The sequence below is a fragment of the Cervus elaphus genome, chromosome 8 (genome assembly GCF_910594005.1).
Source record: "Cervus elaphus chromosome 8, mCerEla1.1, whole genome shotgun sequence".
Classification (NCBI taxonomy): Eukaryota; Metazoa; Chordata; class Mammalia; order Artiodactyla; family Cervidae; genus Cervus; species Cervus elaphus.
Genome location: NC_057822.1, coordinates 2,944,023 through 2,961,918, shown reverse-complemented (window position 1 = coordinate 2,961,918; position 17,896 = coordinate 2,944,023). Strand labels below are relative to the sequence as shown.

At 60.5% G+C, this 17,896-nt stretch overlaps 1 protein-coding gene across 4 annotated transcripts in view; it reads left to right on the top strand.

Moving 5' to 3' along the window:
* The window catches only part of CAPZB (capping actin protein of muscle Z-line subunit beta), a 138,261-nt gene that overhangs the window by 98,721 nt on the left and 21,644 nt on the right, over positions 1-17,896 (top strand). For all 4 annotated transcript variants that reach the window (XM_043909009.1, XM_043909008.1, XM_043909007.1 and 1 more), the window contains exon 4: positions 5,248-5,361. In XM_043909009.1, coding sequence (XP_043764944.1) covers positions 5,248-5,361 — 114 coding nt within the window. The remainder of the gene's footprint in view (positions 1-5,247; positions 5,362-17,896) is intronic.

Here is a 17,896-nt window from a genome sequence, read left to right as displayed (position 1 = left end):
GCTCAGGGGCCGCTGGCTTTGACAGCTGAAGGCCCATCAGCCTTCTTCCTCCTGTTCTGTCCGTCCTTCCATCCATCCTGTCATCCAGTCTCAACCAGCTGATGTTTGTGGAACGCTTCTAGTGCGCATTGGAGGTGCAGCAGTGAAGCGGGGGCCTCTGCCCTGGTGGGGCTTACCGTCCTAACGGGAGAGAGATGTTGTTAAAAAATGAGCTTCTTCATTAAACATCACATCGAATCCTGCAAAGGAGAAGGTCCAGGGTGTACGCATGACAGGGATCCCACGTGCAGGGAGGGCCTGTGTGCTTCAGGGCGTGTGAATGAAGCTTGTCAGACAGACATGGGGCCCTCCCTTTGTCTCACCATCACCCTTTCCAGAGCTGTGAATGACTGAGTCATTGTTCATCCCTGCCCCCAGATGATCACTAGGCTAGAGCAAGGGACCCACCGGGATCTGGTCACTGTATGACTTGATCCCTGCAGCCAGAGCCAGGCTTATTGAGGGCAGCATAGAGAAGGCCAGGGTCGACTCCAGGAAGACTTCATGAAGGAGGGGATGTCTGAGCTAGGTTTTTAAAGGTGCCTAGAAGTTCTTAAATATTAAAAAAAAAAAAAGGTGAAAGTGAAAGTCGCCTAGTCGTGTCCAGCTGTTTGTAATTCAGGGGACTTCCTGAAGGAGGGGATGCCTGAGCTAGGTTTTTAAAGGTGCCTAGAAGTTCTTAAATATTAAAAAAAAAAAAGTGAAAGTGAAAGTCGCCTAGTCGTGTCCAGCTGTTTGTAATCCCATGGACTATACAGTTCATGGAATTCTCCAGGCCAGAATACTGGAGTGGGTAGCCTATCCCGCCTCCAGGGGATCTCCCTGACCCAGGAATCGAACCGGGGTCTCCTGCATTGCAGGTGGATTCTTTACCAACTGAGCCATCAGGGAAGCCCTGATAAAGATGGAGTGGGGGAAAGATGGGGAAACCTTAAACCCACCCAGTATTCCCGAGCTGGTTGGCGATGGTCAGTGCCTTGGAGAATGGTGGAGGAATGCCGTCGGCTTAGGTTCATGTAGAGGCCACAGAGCCTGGGCCAAGTCTCGTTGCCTTGGCCTCGTGCTCTCTGGGGGCCGGGTGGGCCCTGAGAAGTAAAAGCAGGGGAAAACCGCGGGGGCAGCCGGCGTGGGCTCCGGGGCAGCACCGCCTGCGGGAGCGGCTGGGCCCTCTGCGGGTCAGCCTCTGGTCCCTGGTTCTCTCGGGTGTCAGCTGGAGGGGGCAGGGCTCACTCTCCTCACGGGGCGCTCAGCAGCCCGTCTCAGGGAGCAGGCACTGAGGCGCTCTTCTGTGGAGCCTGTTTGTCCTGCTGAGGAATCCAGAGAGGAAGCAGATGCGGAAACCGTGGAGATTGTTGAAGAGGTGGACAAGGATAGGAAGAGGCGGGAGGGGGCGGCAGGCCTGGCTGGGACAGGCTGGTCAAGGCTGATGTGAGCCTTCAGGACGAGAAGGTTCCCTCCCGCGCAGGTCTGGGGGCAGAGCGTCCCGCGTGAAGGCCCCGGGTGGGACGCGGTGTCCAGTGAGCCCGGCAGGGAGGGGAGCGTGGGGTGGAGGGGAGGCCAGAGGCCTTGAAGGCAGGGCGACGGGACGCAGGCCAGTGCAGGGCGCTTGGGGGTCAAGGGAAGCAATGCCCCTGGAGTGCCGCCCAGCACAGAAAGTGAAGCGGGGGGGAGGTGTCAGTCGCTCAGTCCTGTCCAACCCCATGGGCGGTAGCCGCCCGGCACCTCTGTCTGTGGGGATTCTCCAGGCAAGAATTTTGGGATGGGTAGCCATTCTCCAGAACTTGGCAGGGGGATTACAAAGAACTAATGCTACTTAAAAGAGACCAGACAGCTCTCCTAGAACGGTGTGCCTTTCCTAGCTTCAGATGGAAGTTGGGTGAAGAGTGTACTTCTGCCTGATCCAGACTAGAGCCCAGAGCAGAGGCGGGGAGAGGTGGTCGGGTTTGAGGTTGGTCTGAGAAGCAGAGCCAGTGGGGTTTGCGGATGGAGGGAGTGGGGGAGGAGCAGCTGGAGAGACGGGGTGGGGTGGGGGGGGTGCCTGACCGTGGAGGCGAGGAAGGCTCGGGGCAGGGGCGGGTTTGGGGACGTCTTAAGCTCCAGATGCCCAGCGGATGGAAGTGGAGAGTCAGACAGCCTGTGCATGTTCTTGAGTCCAGGGAGGTCTAGGTGGGTGATGGAGGTACAGAGGTGGGCATCCGGCTCCAAGGTGGTGAGACCGCCTGAGGCAGGTCCGGCTCAGCCTGAGGGGGCTGGCCACTGCCGGGTCGTGGGCAGAGGGCCGTGTCCCGTCCTCAGTGGGGGCATCCTGGAAGAGGGGCCCCAGAGCTGAGGCTTGCTAAGTCAACATTGTCGTCACATTTCTTGTTTCCTCCTGAAAATTCGGGCTTGCTGCATGAGACAGCTCTTCCCCAGTGGCTGCTGGAAGGCTGGGGTTGTGTCCACTCCGGGTCACCCTGCCGGCTCCCATCTGCATTCCTGGGGACTCCCAGGGGCCTGGGGGTCTTTGGCCAAAGAGGAGCCCGGGTACAGGGCTCTCCTTTTTTCTCTTCTCGGTATACAACTTCAAGGTCTTCTGATTTTCTCCACATATTTCTGTCCTAACTGTGTTTGATCGTTTGCTTAAATAAGATCCTTATGGTGTGACAGTTTGCCAGCAGCGCTGTTTGAAACCTGTTAGCTGAAACAAAAAGCATTCTCTGAGGGAAATGAAAGGCCTGACTTTTGAAATCTAAGCGTTCCTGTCCATCTGTCTTTTTTCAAATGGCCTCCATTTAAGCTCTTTAATGTGTTCTGAGTGCCCCTTCCACTCAGAATATTCTGGGTAATGTTATGATTTTTTTTCCCCCAGCTACAATTACCCCGGCTCCAGGATGAACGGCTGGAAATGCTGTCATCTGTGAGCCAGGGGAGATGTGAGTTACAGGCTTCTTGAAAATTCCAGACTCCCAGTCAGCAAGAGAGATGGGCTCCCATGTCTCAATCGGGTCACCTTTAAACAAAATCCGGCTGGGCGGGTCTTGCAGCGCCCCCACCGCCCCGCCCCAGACAGCAGTGGTCGTGTAACCGCGGCGCAGGCCAGGCCTCTGAGGGAGCCGCAGGTGAGGGGTGGAGGTTCTCACACTCGGGTTCCTCTCCACCCGCTCTGGCGAGCGGGGGTACCAAGCCTCCTGGTTTATGTATAAATGGTGGTGACAGCGCTCTTCACCTTTGGGTCTGGTAAGAGGTCTTCGTTGATTTTTTTTTTTTTTTAATTCTTAGGTGTCCCCCAGCAGAAAGAGCAGAGAGTTGCTTCATCTCTGTCGGTTCGGAGGAGCACCCGCCAGATTGGCCGGGGGTCCTCTCCTCCCCGCCCCGTGCTGGGCGCTGGGCCACGAGGGCAGAGCGTGCCGTGGGCTCCTGCCCAGAGCACCCTTGCTGCCCGGGGCAAGGTGGGGGCGGGCTGTGACCGTGGCAAGGGGTGGGGGACAGGCGGAGAACCGGTTCCTCCTGCTGCGTGTCAGGGTGGAGGCGGGCGTGCAGTGACCCACACACCTCCTACTTCGTTGTTGTTCTCGAGCACGTGGTGGAGCGCCAGGCCCCCTTCCAGGTGGGAAGCAGGACAGACACGGCTCCTGCCCTCCAGGAGCTTAGCTTCTCAAGCTGACCGTCTAAACTAGTTTCCAGTTCAGTAAAGTTTTAGGATTCAATTCCGCAGCCGCACCAGTGCTCAGGAGCCACCTGAAGCTCCTGCCATTGTTGGGGAAGTTGTGCCAGGCAGCGCTGTTCTGAGGGGTGAGCGCGGTGAGACCAGCCCTGCCCGGGGCGGGAGAGGGGAGCGCGGCCCTGGCGGGCCCCGGCACCCTTGCCTGTGACCTGGGCACAGCCAGTGTGACCCGCAGGCTGCCTGCTGGTCATGGGGCAGCGGGGACGGCTCCCGCCCTTGTTGCTTGCAGGGTCTCCCGACGCGCATGAGTGAGGTGGGGACTGGTGTGGAAAGAAGGCTGCCCAGGCACCTCCTGCTCTGAGGGCAGCTACTGCGGGGAGACCCTCAGGGTCCCCTGGCACAGCGACTCTGCCCTCACTCGCCTGTGTGGGCTCGCAGCCTTGAAAGGGGGGCCTCTGCCCGAGGGCGACGGGGAAGTTGCTCGGCTGACATGATGGATCTGCTGAAGTAGGTGCCGGGCATCAGGTACCAGGGAGAAAGATGTTTATACACAGGATTCATTAAGGAGACAGGGATGCCTTTTGTTCTTTACCGTCAATCCCAAATCAGTCGGTTCTGAGTCCTTCGCGACGTGAAGTGGTGTGGTCGGGCGGGGAGACGGGAAGGGCAGTAGGGTTTCTGACCACTGACGCGTCTTGCTGTTTACAGCCCAGGGTGTGAAGGACTTTGTCCGGATTCTGCATCACCCTGCCCGCCTCTCTTTTCCCCTCTCTCCTTTGTGATTCTTTCTTTGCACCCCCAGCCTTGTGGCGTCCACCTGCGGGAATTAACGAGTGCGCTTCCCTTACAACCACCTTCCCAGCACCCTCTGTGGTTAAATGCTTTCCTGATGTGGCAAAACACATTTTTAAAAGCACAGCGAGTCTTTGGGCTGGAAAAAGTGAGGCTGGTTCTCATTACTCTGCAGTGTTCTGTGTGCACACAGCCTGTGGAGGCTGGAGGGCCGTCCTCTGCCACGGGGAGGACTCCGTCCCTGGGGTGTCCTTACATGCGATCTGCGGTCTCTTGCTGCCCTAACCGACAGCTCTCATTTTAATCCTTAATTGTCTGAGACGATCTGTGAGGAGAGTCACATTTTCTCCAGAATGGCTGGCAAGTCAGGAAGGACTGAGGGGTCTCTCTTCATCAATACAGTGGTGAGAACAAAGGAAGATTTTTAAAAGATGCCACTCTCTGGGCACTTGATGTACTTTCCTCCTTTGCTCCTCGAAGCAGCCCTGTGGGTAAAGAGTAGCCTCTGTTTACACAAGAGGAAAAGGGGGCTCAGAGAACTCAAGACACGTGTTGGAAACACACAGCCAGTGAGAGCTGGGGCCTGGCTGTCACACCCAGGTCTGACGCTCTGAGCCCTTGCTCTCCGAGCCTCTAGGAAGCAGACGCCACGTCTGTGGCCAGGGCCTGCGGGTCGCGGCTGCTGCTCTGAAATCTCAGAAGCCAGGGCTGACGGGCTCGACGGCCCCGTCTGCCTGGAACGAGTCATGTGACCTTTTCCCTCTGCCCTGCAGGTCACCATGGAGTAACAAGTATGACCCTCCCCTGGAAGACGGGGCCATGCCTTCTGCTCGGCTGAGGAAGCTGGAGGTGGAAGCCAACAACGCCTTTGACCAGTACCGAGACCTGTGAGTTAAGGGGCTCCCCTGATACGTAGATCGGAGAGGAGACACGACCGGCCCCCTGGCTGGCCTGACCAGGGATAGCTCGGAGCGCCCGCAGGACACTGGGCGGGAGTGTGGTCCTCGGGTCCGTCATGAGAGGCGGCTGGCGTGTCCGAGGGCAGCACCTCCTGTGTGCGGGACTCCAGGCCCGATGCCCCGTACCCGTCGTCTCGGATCTTCCCCAGCATGGGTGCTATTGTAGTCCCCTTGTTTGCCGACGAAGAAATCAGCTCAGAACGATTCACTGAATTGTGTCGGAGGCCAGAGGCAGAGCTAGGAGGCAAACCCGGGTCTGCTGTCTCCAGCGGCCCCTCTGGGTCTCATGGTACCACCCACCCTGACGGTTCTTGCCTGGGGCCCAGGACCCTGCTCCCAGACCAGTCTCCAAGGCCGGGGGTATTGGGGGGAAGGCTGTGGGGAGAGTTGGGGTTCCTCAGTATATACAGCTCCCTCCAAGCCAGTATTGCTGCCTCCGGAGTCGTTGGGGGCCTCAGCCTGCACCTTTGTGGTTGCAGTTAGTCACTAAATCGTGTCTGACTCTTGTGACCCCACGCACTTGGGAATGTGCTTTTGCTGCGTCTGCCTGGAGTTCTGCCTCCTGCCACACCCCCAGAAAGGGTGGCCACTCACCTCATCCACCTCGCACGGAAAGGCTCCAGAGAAGGTTATCTCCAGAGCATTTTTTTCTTAATAGAATCTCATTTTTAATTAAGCTCCATATTGAGAATATAGCAAACCTATAATATACACAGTGCTGCCTCAGTACAGACCCAGTGATTCAGGGGAGGACTTGGCATATATGTCTATAACGGACCAGATAATAAACACTATAGGCTTTGCAGGCCACATCAGTCCTATCACTTTTTCTTTATTCTTTCTTTTTTATGTATAATTATCCTTACCTCGTAGCTCAGTTGGTAAGGAATCTGCCTGCAATGCAGGAGACCCGGGTTCAATTCCTGGGTTGGGAAGAGCCCCTGGAGAAGGAAATGGCAACCCACTCCAGTATTCTTGCCTGGAAAATCCCATGGACAGAGGAGCCTGGCAGGCTCCATGGGGTCACAAAAGTCAGAGCAGCTAAGCGGCTAAGCACACATCCCACACCCTTAAGAACGTAAAGCCACCTCTTGACCCTTGAGGTAGGCAGCATTCGGTCTTCAGTCTAGAGAGTGCCCACCCTGACCTGACCTGGGGTGTAGGCGGGAAAAAGACACGAGAGAAACAGAGCATCCGACTGCCGCAGCATTGTCCGGACGCGGTGATGTCACCCTCACAGAAGGAACCTCAGGCTCCATCTTGCAGACAGCTGGCATGGTGGTCCAGTTTTTAGCAGATTTGATATACATACTACAGAATACAGAATTATATGTGTCCATCTGACACATGCATCGACAAAAAGACCCCCAACACAGGAGCCAAAGCCCAGCTCTGAGGAAGCCGGGAGCCGACGGCCCCTAACACCCGCGCTGCCCCAGACACGTCGCTCTGCGGTCCAGCTTGCCTTCACTCTGCCGTGTGCCAGTATTCTACGTGCAGTGTCTCTAATCCTTTCAAGAACCTCTGGGGCCGTTGATATTCCCATTTTTACTGATGAGACTGGGGTTCCCAGAGGCTAAATGAACCCCCTCACACACACACAGGACTTGGAGGCGAAGAGCTAGAAGTTGAGTCTATATTTGTCTGATGTTTCCACATGTTACTGAGTCTCACCGTAGAGTAAGTCCCAGTGACTGAAGAGTCATCACATCGAGAACGTTGCTGTGTGGCAGAACAGCTCCTTCCCCAGTGATGCCGAGAGGTGGTCTCCTTGCTGGCATCTCTGGCTTATTTATAGTTGTTTTTACCCAGCCATGTGGCAAGAAGCCCGTCCATCTGCTGAACAGGAGTTCCCAAGTGGAGTCAGTTTCGTGGGTTAATGGTAATGTTGATGGTGAAACAGCAGTGCTGATCGCAGCAGTTACCGGCCAGCGCTTGGCGAGCCTGGCGTCCTCTGCCTCCCTCGGTCTTGCTGAGTCTCCACGTCGGCCTGTGCCCGAGGGCAGTCCCCGTTTCCCAGCTGAGATGACAGATTCAGAGAGGGGAAGTCTTTTATCCGGGTTCACCTAGCCAGTGGTATATTTCACATGTTCTATTCCAGTTTAAATTTAAAACCACCCTTACCCAACTCCAGAGTGCCAAACGTGGCTCATTTACTTGACCAGCATTGGAGTGTTTGACACAAGCCGGATGCTCGCCAAGCCCTAGGGCTCTGGCCTTGAGTACAGGTGACCACGTCCTTGCCACGTGGAGCGTCCACTGTGGACACGCAGACAATAGAGTGTGAGTGGGTTGGTGTCGCGAAGGGTGATGGGACAGAGCGGCCCGGGGTTTGCGCAGCGGGGTCGGAACGTGTCCGGGAGCTGACACTGAGGTCTGGTCCCCAGGCAGGAAGGGGCAGCCAGGCAGGGTGGCTTTCGGGTCCTCCGAGGATCAAAACAAGGCCAGTTCTTATTTCTTATGGGCGTAAACGCTTGAGTGGTGATTTCCTGGCTACAGGGATGCGGGTGCATCTGTTCCCCTTGGAGTGCGGGGAGGGGCCAGGCCTGGGGAGAGGCTCGTGTCCCCTCTGACCCCTCCCTCCTCCCTGGTGGCTCTCGCTGGTTCGCATGTATGATGGCGCGTGGTCTGTCCGACGTGTGCCTCCTGTGAGGCCTCAGCGGGCCTCATCCGGTAGAGCATTTCCCCATCCCCCTTCACAAGTCCTCCCCGTTGGAACAGTGGCTCTGTAGGGTACGTGGAAGGTGTCCACCAGGCCATCAGATCTCTGTAAGGGGAGGGCCTCCAGGCAGTTAGCCTGCTGGGAGTCGGCAGGAGCTGGGTTTGTCCCCCAGGTCTAACTCTCCGCACCGCCTCCTGAGAAAGTTCCCCGCCTGGGCAGAGTCCCCCTTGAAGGGGCTTTCCACCTTGATGACCCGTATTGTGCGTGGGCCTGCGCTTCCCTCTGAAGGTGAGCTGACCTGCGGGGGAGTGGGGAGGGGTGACAGGGCAGCTTCCTGCGCCCAGGGTGGGATCTCACAGGACAAGCCGGCCCTGAGGTTCTGGGACGGTCTGTAGAGCTGGAGTCCGGGCCCAGAGCCGCCCCTGAGGTTCTGAGACGGTCTGTAGAGCTGGAGTCCGGGCCCAGAGCTGCCCCTGAGGTTCTGGGATGGTCTGTAGAGGTGGGATCCGGGCCCAGAGCCGCCCCTGAGGTTCTGAGACGGTCTGTAGAGGTGGGATCCGGGCCCAGAGCCGCCCCTGAGGTTCCGAGACGGTCTGTAGAGGTGGGATCCGGGCCCAGAGCCGCCCCTGAGGTTCTGAGACAGTCTGTAGAGGTGGGATCCGGGCCCAGAGCCGCCCCTGAGGTTCTGAGACAGTCTGTAGAGGTGGGATCCGGGTCCAGAGCAGCCGCTGAGGTTCTGGGACGGTCTGTAGAGGTGGGATCCGGGCCCAGAGCCGCCCCTGAGGTTCTGAGACGGTCTGTAGAGCTGGAGTCCGGGCCCAGAGCCGCCCCTGAGGTTCTGGGATGGTCTGTAGAGGTGGGATCCGGGCCCAGAGCTGCCCCTGAGGTTCTGGGATGGTCTGTAGAGGTGGGATCCGGGCCCAGAGCCGCCCCTGAGGTTCTGAGACGGTCTGTAGAGGTGGGATCCGGGCCCAGAGCCGCCCCTGAGGTTCTGAGACGGTCTGTAGAGGTGGGATCCGGGCCCAGAGCCGCCCCTGAGGTTCTGAGACAGTCTGTAGAGGTGGGATCCGGGTCCAGAGCAGCCGCTGAGGTTCTGGGACGGTCTGTAGAGGTGGGATCCGGGCCCAGAGCCGCCCCTGAGGTTCTGAGACGGTCTGTAGAGCTGGAGTCCGGGCCCAGAGCCGCCCCTGAGGTTCTGGGATGGTCTGTAGAGGTGGGATCCAGGCCCAGAGCTGCCCCTGAGGTTCTGGGATGGTCTGTAGAGGTGGGATCCGGGCCCAGAGCCGCCCCTGAGGTTCTGAGACGGTCTGTAGAGGTGGGATCTGGGTCCAGAGCAGCCGCTGAGGTTTTGGGACGGTCTGTAGAGGTGGAATCTGGGCCCAGAGCAGCTCCTGAGGTTCTGGGACGGTCTGTAGAGCTGGAATCCGGGCCCAGAGGATGCTGTTCTGTCTGCAGCGGAATCAATGCGCTCTTCGAGGCGGGGAGGAGAAGGGTACACGGCCTCCGGGCGGCACCCGCAGAGGATGGCAGGGGGCCCTTCATTCCCGCGTATGTGGGGGCGGCCTGGTCACCCCCATCACAGCAGCCACAGGCCCCCGGAGGGGCGGTCTCACCAGTGCGCTGGGACGCCCTCCTTGAGACCCTGTGTCAGGACCATTTCCCAGTTGCTGAACCAACCCATTTCTTGTCTAATAATTATGAATCCAAGTCTCCTTTTTCTTTCTTTCCTTCCTTTCCTCTCCTCACCCCGCCCCCCCCCCCCCCCCAGTATCTTGCCCACTTCCTGTTGTCAGAGTGCCCTATGGGTTGTCAGTGGTTGCGTTAGTGACCTTGAACTCTCCCCTTCTGGTTCTGGGGCAGACGGAGATCAGCCCGGGGCTCAGAGACCTCGCCCCTGTCTTGGGCAGTGCAGGCCAGTGGTCACTGCAGGTTTCCTGGGGCCAGGTTGTTCCACGGGCCACGGGGCTGTGGGCCTCACCTTTCACCCTGTCCTTCTTTCCTGCCCCTCCCTAGTCTCGGCCTCTCCCGCAGCGAGGAAGATTCTGCTGTCACCATGGTGCTCCTGATGGAGAATCTACCTGCTATTGCAGGAGACACGAGGTTTCAGTCTTCAGTCTCTGCGTCGGGAAGATCCCCTGGAGGAGGAAATGGCAACCACTCCAGCATTCTTACCTGAGAATCCCATGGACAGAGGAGCCTGGCGGGCTGTAGTCCATGGGGCTGCAAAGAGTTGGACACAACTAAGTGCGCACACACACACACACACACACACACACACACACACTGAAGGAAGCCACAGCGCTCCTCCATGGAGCCTTCCACCTACCTTCCTTCAGTTCAGTTCAGGCGCTCAGTCATGTCCGACTGTTTGCGACCCCATGGACCGCAGCACGCCAGGCCTCCCTGTCCATCACCAACTCCCAGAGTTTACTGAAACCCATGTCCATTGAGTCGGTGAAGCCATCCAACCATCTCATCCTCTGTTGTTCTCTTCTCCTCCCGCCTTCAGTCTTTCCCAGCAGCAGGGTCTTTTCAAATGAGTCAGCTCTTCGCATCAGGTGGCCAGAGAATTGGAGCTTCAGCTTCAGCATCAGTGCTTCCAATGAATATTCAGGACTGAATTCCTTTAGGATGGACTGGTTGGATCTCCTTGTCATCCGAGGGACTCTCAAGAGTCTTCTCCAATACCCACCTTCCTTACACGTCAGCAAACGGGCTCAGAGGGTCACTCTGGGGGGGTCTCCCCCGACACTGCCTCGCGTCCGCTGGCTCTGTTGCTGAGCCGCTGCCTGAGGGGCTGAGGAGATGGCCCGCGTCCTGGGCTTGTGGACAGGCGCCCGGAGCCTTGGGCAGACCCAGAGGGAAGAGAGTGATTGCAGGGCCTCCGCCAGGAGAGGCCGGGTGCCCGGGGCTCCCGGGGGGTGGAGGGCGCTCCCGGGCAGCCCGCTGTTGGGGGGAAGGGGCTCGGCCGGTGTCCCTGGGGCTTGAGGACTGTGACAGGCAGGCCCTCCCCTTTTCTCGCCCGGACTGTAACTCCTGCTGTTCCTGAATCCTGGGATCCTGGTGGGTCAGAGAACTAGGACCGAGTCTGCCTTGTGCTCTGGCCTCTTGCCCACTCATCCCCCGACAAGGGGCTGGACGCTGCCCTCGGGCTTCAAACCCCACCCCCGCCCCGCCCCCCCCTGTGCTCTGAGATGCCTCCAGGGGCTCCCTGTTCTGTGGCTCCCAGCAGGAGGGGCCCTCGTCTACACCAGGGAGGAGCACTGAACTCCGCTCACGGAGGTCGTTCGTCTGAAGGGCTGGGGAGTCAACCAAAGAAAAACAAAAACAGGCCAAAGGCACCCTTTCCTGCCGTACCGTGCTCCGGGGCCCTCCTCTGGCTTATGTCTTCAGCCTGAGCTGGGAGTGAAGACAGCTCCTGGTTCCTGGCCCTGGTCCCCAGCCTTCTTCTCCCTCCTGGCGTTCTCCTAACAAGATGCGGGGAAGGAGACCACGGTGAGCGTGGAGGTGGAGCTGAGCCGCGACCCAGCCAGGCGTCCTGGGCCGCACCAGGCCTGCCTGCCTGAAGAGGGGGGCTCACCAGCCCCAGAGGCGTCTCTGTGCCATGGGGGATGGAGGCTTTGTCACCATCATCCCGGAGGAAGCCCTTGGCTTCTGTGCTTGGGCTCCAGGCTTGGATCGCCCGGCCGTCGAGGTTCTGACTCTGTAGGGATTAGGATGAGTCACCGGCATGTCGCAATGATGTGGTCTGAGCGAGAGGCCAGGCCGGGACCGGACGGACCAGCAGCCCCCCCGGTGCCCCCTGCCGCCTGTGCACAGGTTTCTGCAGGGTGGCTCGGAAGTGCCAGCAGTCGGGAGCATGCCTGCCTTCCCACAGCGGGCACGGGGCGCCTGGGGCCCCAGAGAGTGGAGCCAGGGCTCCTGCCTGGTTCCGTGAAGCCCGTTCCTCACTCCTCCTGCCTCCCTGCCCTCCCATCCCTTTCACGATTATTGCGTTCCTGCTTTGCCATTGCTAGTGACGGAGAGGGATCCTGGTGGGAAACTTTCCCAGGAGAATAACTGTTAAGCAGCTGTTGATTGCACCGGTCTGATTTTAGATCGGAACAGTCCATTTGCTGAAAATCCTCAGGAGATGACAGGCAGGTTTCGCTGGAGTGCTGGCACTGGGGGAGGTCATGGTCTGCTCGCCAGTCGTCTGGAATGTCATCACCCCCCTTCCCAGACCCTCCCACCCTGGCCGCCAGCATCCCGGCGACTCCCAGTCTCCTCTGCCACGGCCCGAGGTGCTGGGGTGCAGGGAGATGGAGCGGGAAGGGCCGCCTCTCAGGCAGCCAGCCCACAGGACGCTGCTTTCCTGGCAGAGCCGTCTCTGCTTTCTCAGGCCCAGGCCTGGGGCGGCTCATTGGTCCCCAGACCTCATCACACGGCCCCAGCGAGCCGTCTCCCTGGGGGAGACCTAGCAGAGGCCGGCGCTTGCCGCTGCCAGAGAAGCATCTCATTGCGGTGTGAGCCGCCAGCAGGCCGCCGCGCACCCCGCGGTCAGCGCTTTGCGTCCCCAGGTTCACAGAGAAGAGGGGAAGCCTGCCCCGCTCTGCCTCTGACTGGGCCCTCGGTCAGCCCGGGTTCTTCCGAGCCCAGATGTTCTAACCCAGGGGCCTGGCACTGCTTTCTCTCAGACATGATTGCTCCCATCTGTGCCAGGCAGCTGGCCCCACGCTCTGCGATCCTCGGCTCTTGGCTTGCAGCAGATAATACCTTCAAACATGCGGTTGCAATTTATTGGCCTTATAAGTTAATTTTAGTGGGTGTGCAATTGATTGAAATCAAAGCTTAATGAAGGCCAGAGTCAGGGGCGGAGGCATGGGGCGGGAAGGCACTTTGTGTTCTCCTTGCTTCGGGTCCGAGATAATCTTCAAACGCTTTAATTAGGTTTTCTAATCAGCCCCTCTTGTCTGGAAGAAGTTTACAGAGTGAAACGAGGCTGGCGCCCTGGTGGCAGGCGCGGGGCCCGCGAGCCTCTGCCGCAGCAGCTGGGGTGCCGGGCCCTCTCCCCCCCGGTCCTCTGCCTCCTCTCCCTGCCCCGGGGCCCGCGTTACAGTTGTGGCCATTTCTGCTCCTTCCTGCCTCCCTTCCGTCCCCTGTGCCTCCGTCAGATGGTGCTTGAGCAACACCAGCCGGCAAGGGAACACCCCGCTCCAGGGGTCTGTAGGGAAACAGCGTGTTGCCCAGGTCTGTTTGTGTTCAAAACTCAGACTTCGCACCCTGGCCCCCAAGGGACCACCTCTTCCTGGGGTGTGAGCGTTGGGCCCGGAGGGTTTGGGTGTGTGGGTCCCGTTGGGACTCGTAGGTGACAGCGGGAGGCTGGCTGCTGAGATGGAAGTAGCAGAAGTGTGCATCCGTGTGCTCACTCAGTCGTGTCCGACTCTGCGGCCCCACGGGCGGTAGCCCGCCAGGCTCCTCTATCCATGGGGTTCTCCAGGCAAGAACACTGGAGGGGGTTGCCATGCGCTCCTCCAGGGGATCTTCCCGACCCAGGGATCACACCTGCGTCTCTTGTGTCTGCTCCATTGGCAGGTGGGTTCTTTAGCACTGGTGCCACCTGGGAAGCCCAGCAGACCCTCCCAGGAGCTGGCTCTGACCCCAGGACTGCGTCCGGGTCAGGCTACAGAGTGGGGAGGAGCTGTGCCGTGGAGGAGGCCGGGCCACGGTTCTCTGCTGTGTCCTTGCTGGCTGACGGTGGGCCAGTGGTCCCCTTGCTGAGTCTCCATTTCCTTGTCTCTCAGTCAGCCGCGCCCATCTTGGTGTGGGGCGCTGTTCCCCTCCCAAGGCTCCCCTTTGTCCACTTGCCCTTCCAGGGTAACAGAATCATCCTCGTTGGGCGGCAGTCCCGTGCGTGGAGGTCTTAGGGCGGTGTGTTTGCGGTTGTGGCCGTGGGGTGGTGTGGGTGCAGACGTGGCAGACAGTGGGCCGCGCTCAGGAGGCTGCAGGCTCCGCTGGGGCCCGGCCCCGGCCCACAGAGAGGCCGCGAGGAGGTCTGCTTCAGCAGTGGGCTGCCGTGGTCACCGTGTGCCGTGACGGGAGGCAGTACTCAAGACCGAACCTCCAGGGTTTCCCGGGACCCTGCAGTGCTCTCGGAGGTGTGGGTGCCACGGGGGTGGGCCTGGAGGGCCCCTTGGTGCGCAGCAGGGGCGAGGGGTCCCCAGGGGAAGAAGTGAACCGAGGCCCAAAGAACTCGCTTGATTTGGTAAGCGCTGAGAAAAACCAAAACACGGGCACGGCGGCGGGGAGAGCTCCTACAGCGGGGCTGGGGAGGGGCCGTGGGGGCCCTGGAGCGGCGTCCCTGTCGCAGGGGGAGGACGTCCCGACATCGCAGGCTGGAGGTCCCGGGCTGGCCTCTGGGAACTCGGACTTGGGGGGCTTCCTGCGCTCCCTGATAGGAATGGTCACGGCGCGGAGACTGTCACGTAGACACTGCGGTTTAAGCCGAGCTGCAGCCTCCCTCACAGAACCTGTGGATGAGGCAGGGGGTGCACCAGGTAGAACCCTGGGCCTTGAGACCCCGGGGGCTCCCCGGCCCGTCGCTGGGAGATGAGGTCCCGGTGTGACTTGGTGCTGGGCGCTGGAGGCGTTCCTGGAGCCCGCACCCGGTTCCCTCCACGGCCTCGGCTGTCCCCTTCCCCTGGAGTGACTCGGGCCACGAGCACGGCTCTTCTGAGTCCAGTGAGTCCTCCTGGCGAATCATGGAAGCTCAGGTGGTTGTGGGCAGCCAGGCCAGGCTGTGTACCCAGGCCAGGAGAGGTGGGTGGGCTTCTCTGAGCCGAGGGGCTTGCTGGCGTGGCGGGAGAGCGCAGGCTGCTGGGACAGGAGGGTGGAGAGAGGCGCAGAGGCCCTTGTCCGGTGTGGCCGGGGTGTCGTCCTCCGTGCCTGGGGACGGGGCTGGGGGTCCTGACGCACATGGGACAGCGCTCACTGTACGACCTCCGCCGTCCCCCAGAGGCTTTGCAGGCTGGGGAGGGAGACCCTGACCCGGGCTCCTCCTGGCCTGCTTCCTGGTCCTGCCCAGTCTCCTAGTCCGACTGAGCGGCGCCTGTGGCCTGAGGTTACCCTGTGTGTCCCACCCCAGAGACAGCCAGTCCAAGCTCCCCGGGTCTCCAGAATCGCAACCCAGATGGGAGACAGGTGGGAGCAGTGAGCGGCATAAGCTGAGGTGACGGAACTGTTGAGGACAGTTCTGGGGCAGGTGAGGCCTGGACCGCCTGCTTTGGCCCTCCCCCTCGCTGTCTGCCCCTTTGGATTTGTCCAGGGGGTCCTTGCCCAGAGGTGGAGGGCCTCTCTGTGCGTGGGGGCCCTGCCCAGAGGCCCTGCCACGGCTCCCCTTGCTGCGAATCCTGTGCTCTGGGGACACAGGGCTAGAGGGGGGGACGTCGCGCCTGCTCTGAGCTCGTCAGCAGCATAATTAGTGTTTGAGTTTCCATGTACGTTCTTCGTATCTTCAACCACGTGTCCATCGGAGGGCCTCTGAGAACCCGCCCTGCCTGCGGACTTGGGCTAAGGGAGAAGGCCAGGGTCGCCTCAGCTGCCCTGATCTGATCGCCTGAGAGGCAAGCAGGGAGAAGCCAGTCCGCCCCGGGGGGAGTTGAGTTGCTTCCCGCTTTCGTGGGTTAAATTTCTGAGGTGGGGGCGTCAGCGGCGGTACCCGGAGCCCCTGCAGGCAGGGTCCAGACGGCCGCCCACTGCTCCCAGCCCGGAGCCCAGTGACGGCCCAGCCACCCGGTCCCCTCCGCCGGGTCCCGAGGCCGTGCCCAGGGCCTGCGTGCCTTGGCACTCACTGATTGTCATCTGCTGGAAGAAAGTTAAATGGAAAACAGGAGCATGCGGAGAACAACTCCATTTACGGACAGATCCTCGGTCAGCGTCAGGGACTGGCTCCTCCGGGGCTCCCGGGCCTCCGTCCCCACGTGGCGCCGGGTCACGCGTCGGACTCTGTGGCTGCACGTGTTGGGGTGAAGCAAGGATCCGCTCCCCCTGGCGGTGGGCCTCCCCGGTCCTCCCGGGCCCCCTGGGAAGCAGTTCCGTGCAGGTGTCCAGGGCGGTGGTCTCACAGAGGCTCAGCCAGCAGACCCTGCCGCCCCTGCAAGTGGAGGGCCCCCCTTTCCAGAGCTCCCTGTGTGGGGCGCTCAGGGCCACCTGACTCTTGGAGACCCCTTCCTCCCTGCCCTGACTTTGCTCCTCCACCTTGCGCCAGCTGCATGGGGGGGTGAGCTTACCTAAGTCCAGCCTTGCAGGCTGAACCGGGGCCAGCGGAACAGGGCGCATCTTTGGGGCCGCCAGCTCCCCCTCCTCCACCGCGTGACTCGGGCGCGTTCCTTTCTCTCCCAGGGCGTCCGTGATCTTAACTCTAAGGTAACATAACGGAAACCCCGTGACAGCTGGCAGCCTTCGGGCAGTGGCTCCGAAGCTCCAGAAGACCTTGACTGTCCACGTCGCCCTGGGGAGGGTGGCACCTTCACGGACAGCTCAGAGACGCTCGCGGGTGCTCGCGAGGGCGCGGTCGGATCCCAGGGCCGCTGTTCCTCTTCAAGGACAAACACAAAAGCCTTGTAAAGCGGCTGTAAAGCGCCTCAGCCGCCATCCAGATGTGCCCCGCTGAGTGCACCGGCGGTAGAGCAGCACATGCCTGAGCCCGTCAGCCCGTCTGCCCTGGCAGCGGCTGTACCTGTGTGTGCTGCGGGCGTTTCTGCAGCATACCTGTCCCCAGGCTGCGGGCAGGCTCTGGACACGCTTCCATGGCGGAACCGGCGTCCCCGGAGGTGCGCGTGACGAAGGGGTTAGGAGGCTGCACCTCTGCTCTTGGAGCCGCCCTCACACCAGCCTTCCCGCAGCCTCCAGATCCTGGAGCGTCGTCAGGGTCAGCGTTTCCATCTTATGAATGAGAGCGCCGGACGGGCCGCACACACCCCCTCGCCTTCCTCCTGGCTTTATTCAAGGACGCCTGCTGCAGAAGCGCACAGCCTAGCACCTAGGCACAAGGCCCCGCCCCCTCCCCTGACTGGTCTGGGTCTGGGGGTGACCGGCCGTCCTCCACCTCTGGGGGGTCATTGCCCTGCCAGAGACCCACGGCCACGCCCACCTCCCGCCCAGCCCTGGGAGGCGGCTTGCCCGCTCCTGGCTGAAGGACCGCAGGTCAGAGGGAAGCTGCGCAAGGCCTGTGCCTGCAGAGCTGTGCCGGCCGTGGCTCTTGCGTGGGGGTTGTGGCGTGTGATCGTCACCTGCTGGGGCCTCTGCGTTAGAGCTGAGTCCAGCCCGGCTCCCAGGAGGCGATCTGACGGGCAGGAGGGAGGCCAGACTCAAAGCCCGTCCAGTCCCGCCTTTCCTGTTAGACGCGCGGCCCCGTGTTGGCCAAGGCCGGTCACAGCCCAGACTCCTGAGCCGAGTTTCCATCCCCGTTTCCACGCACACCTCAGCCTCAAACACCCCGTAAAGCTATGGGAGCCGGAATAGGCGGTTGTTTCTTATTCCTTTCTTTCGTGAAGTAGATCATTTTGAGAGTGAAGCATCGCATTACATTTTTCCCTTTTTCTCTTCTCTGCCCCAGAAGTCCTGAGGTTGGAGACTTAGGATCATAGAATCTGTACGTGTGACCCTGACTCTGGCCCAGTGGAGGAGGGCATTTCAGGACAGAGGAAAGGCTCTCTGGGGAGAACAGAATCACGGACACCCCGGGCGCTTCACTGACCCAGGGGGAGGGTCTCACTGTGAAAAGGCCACCCACCCAGGCGCTCCACCAAGGTTGGCTATGCA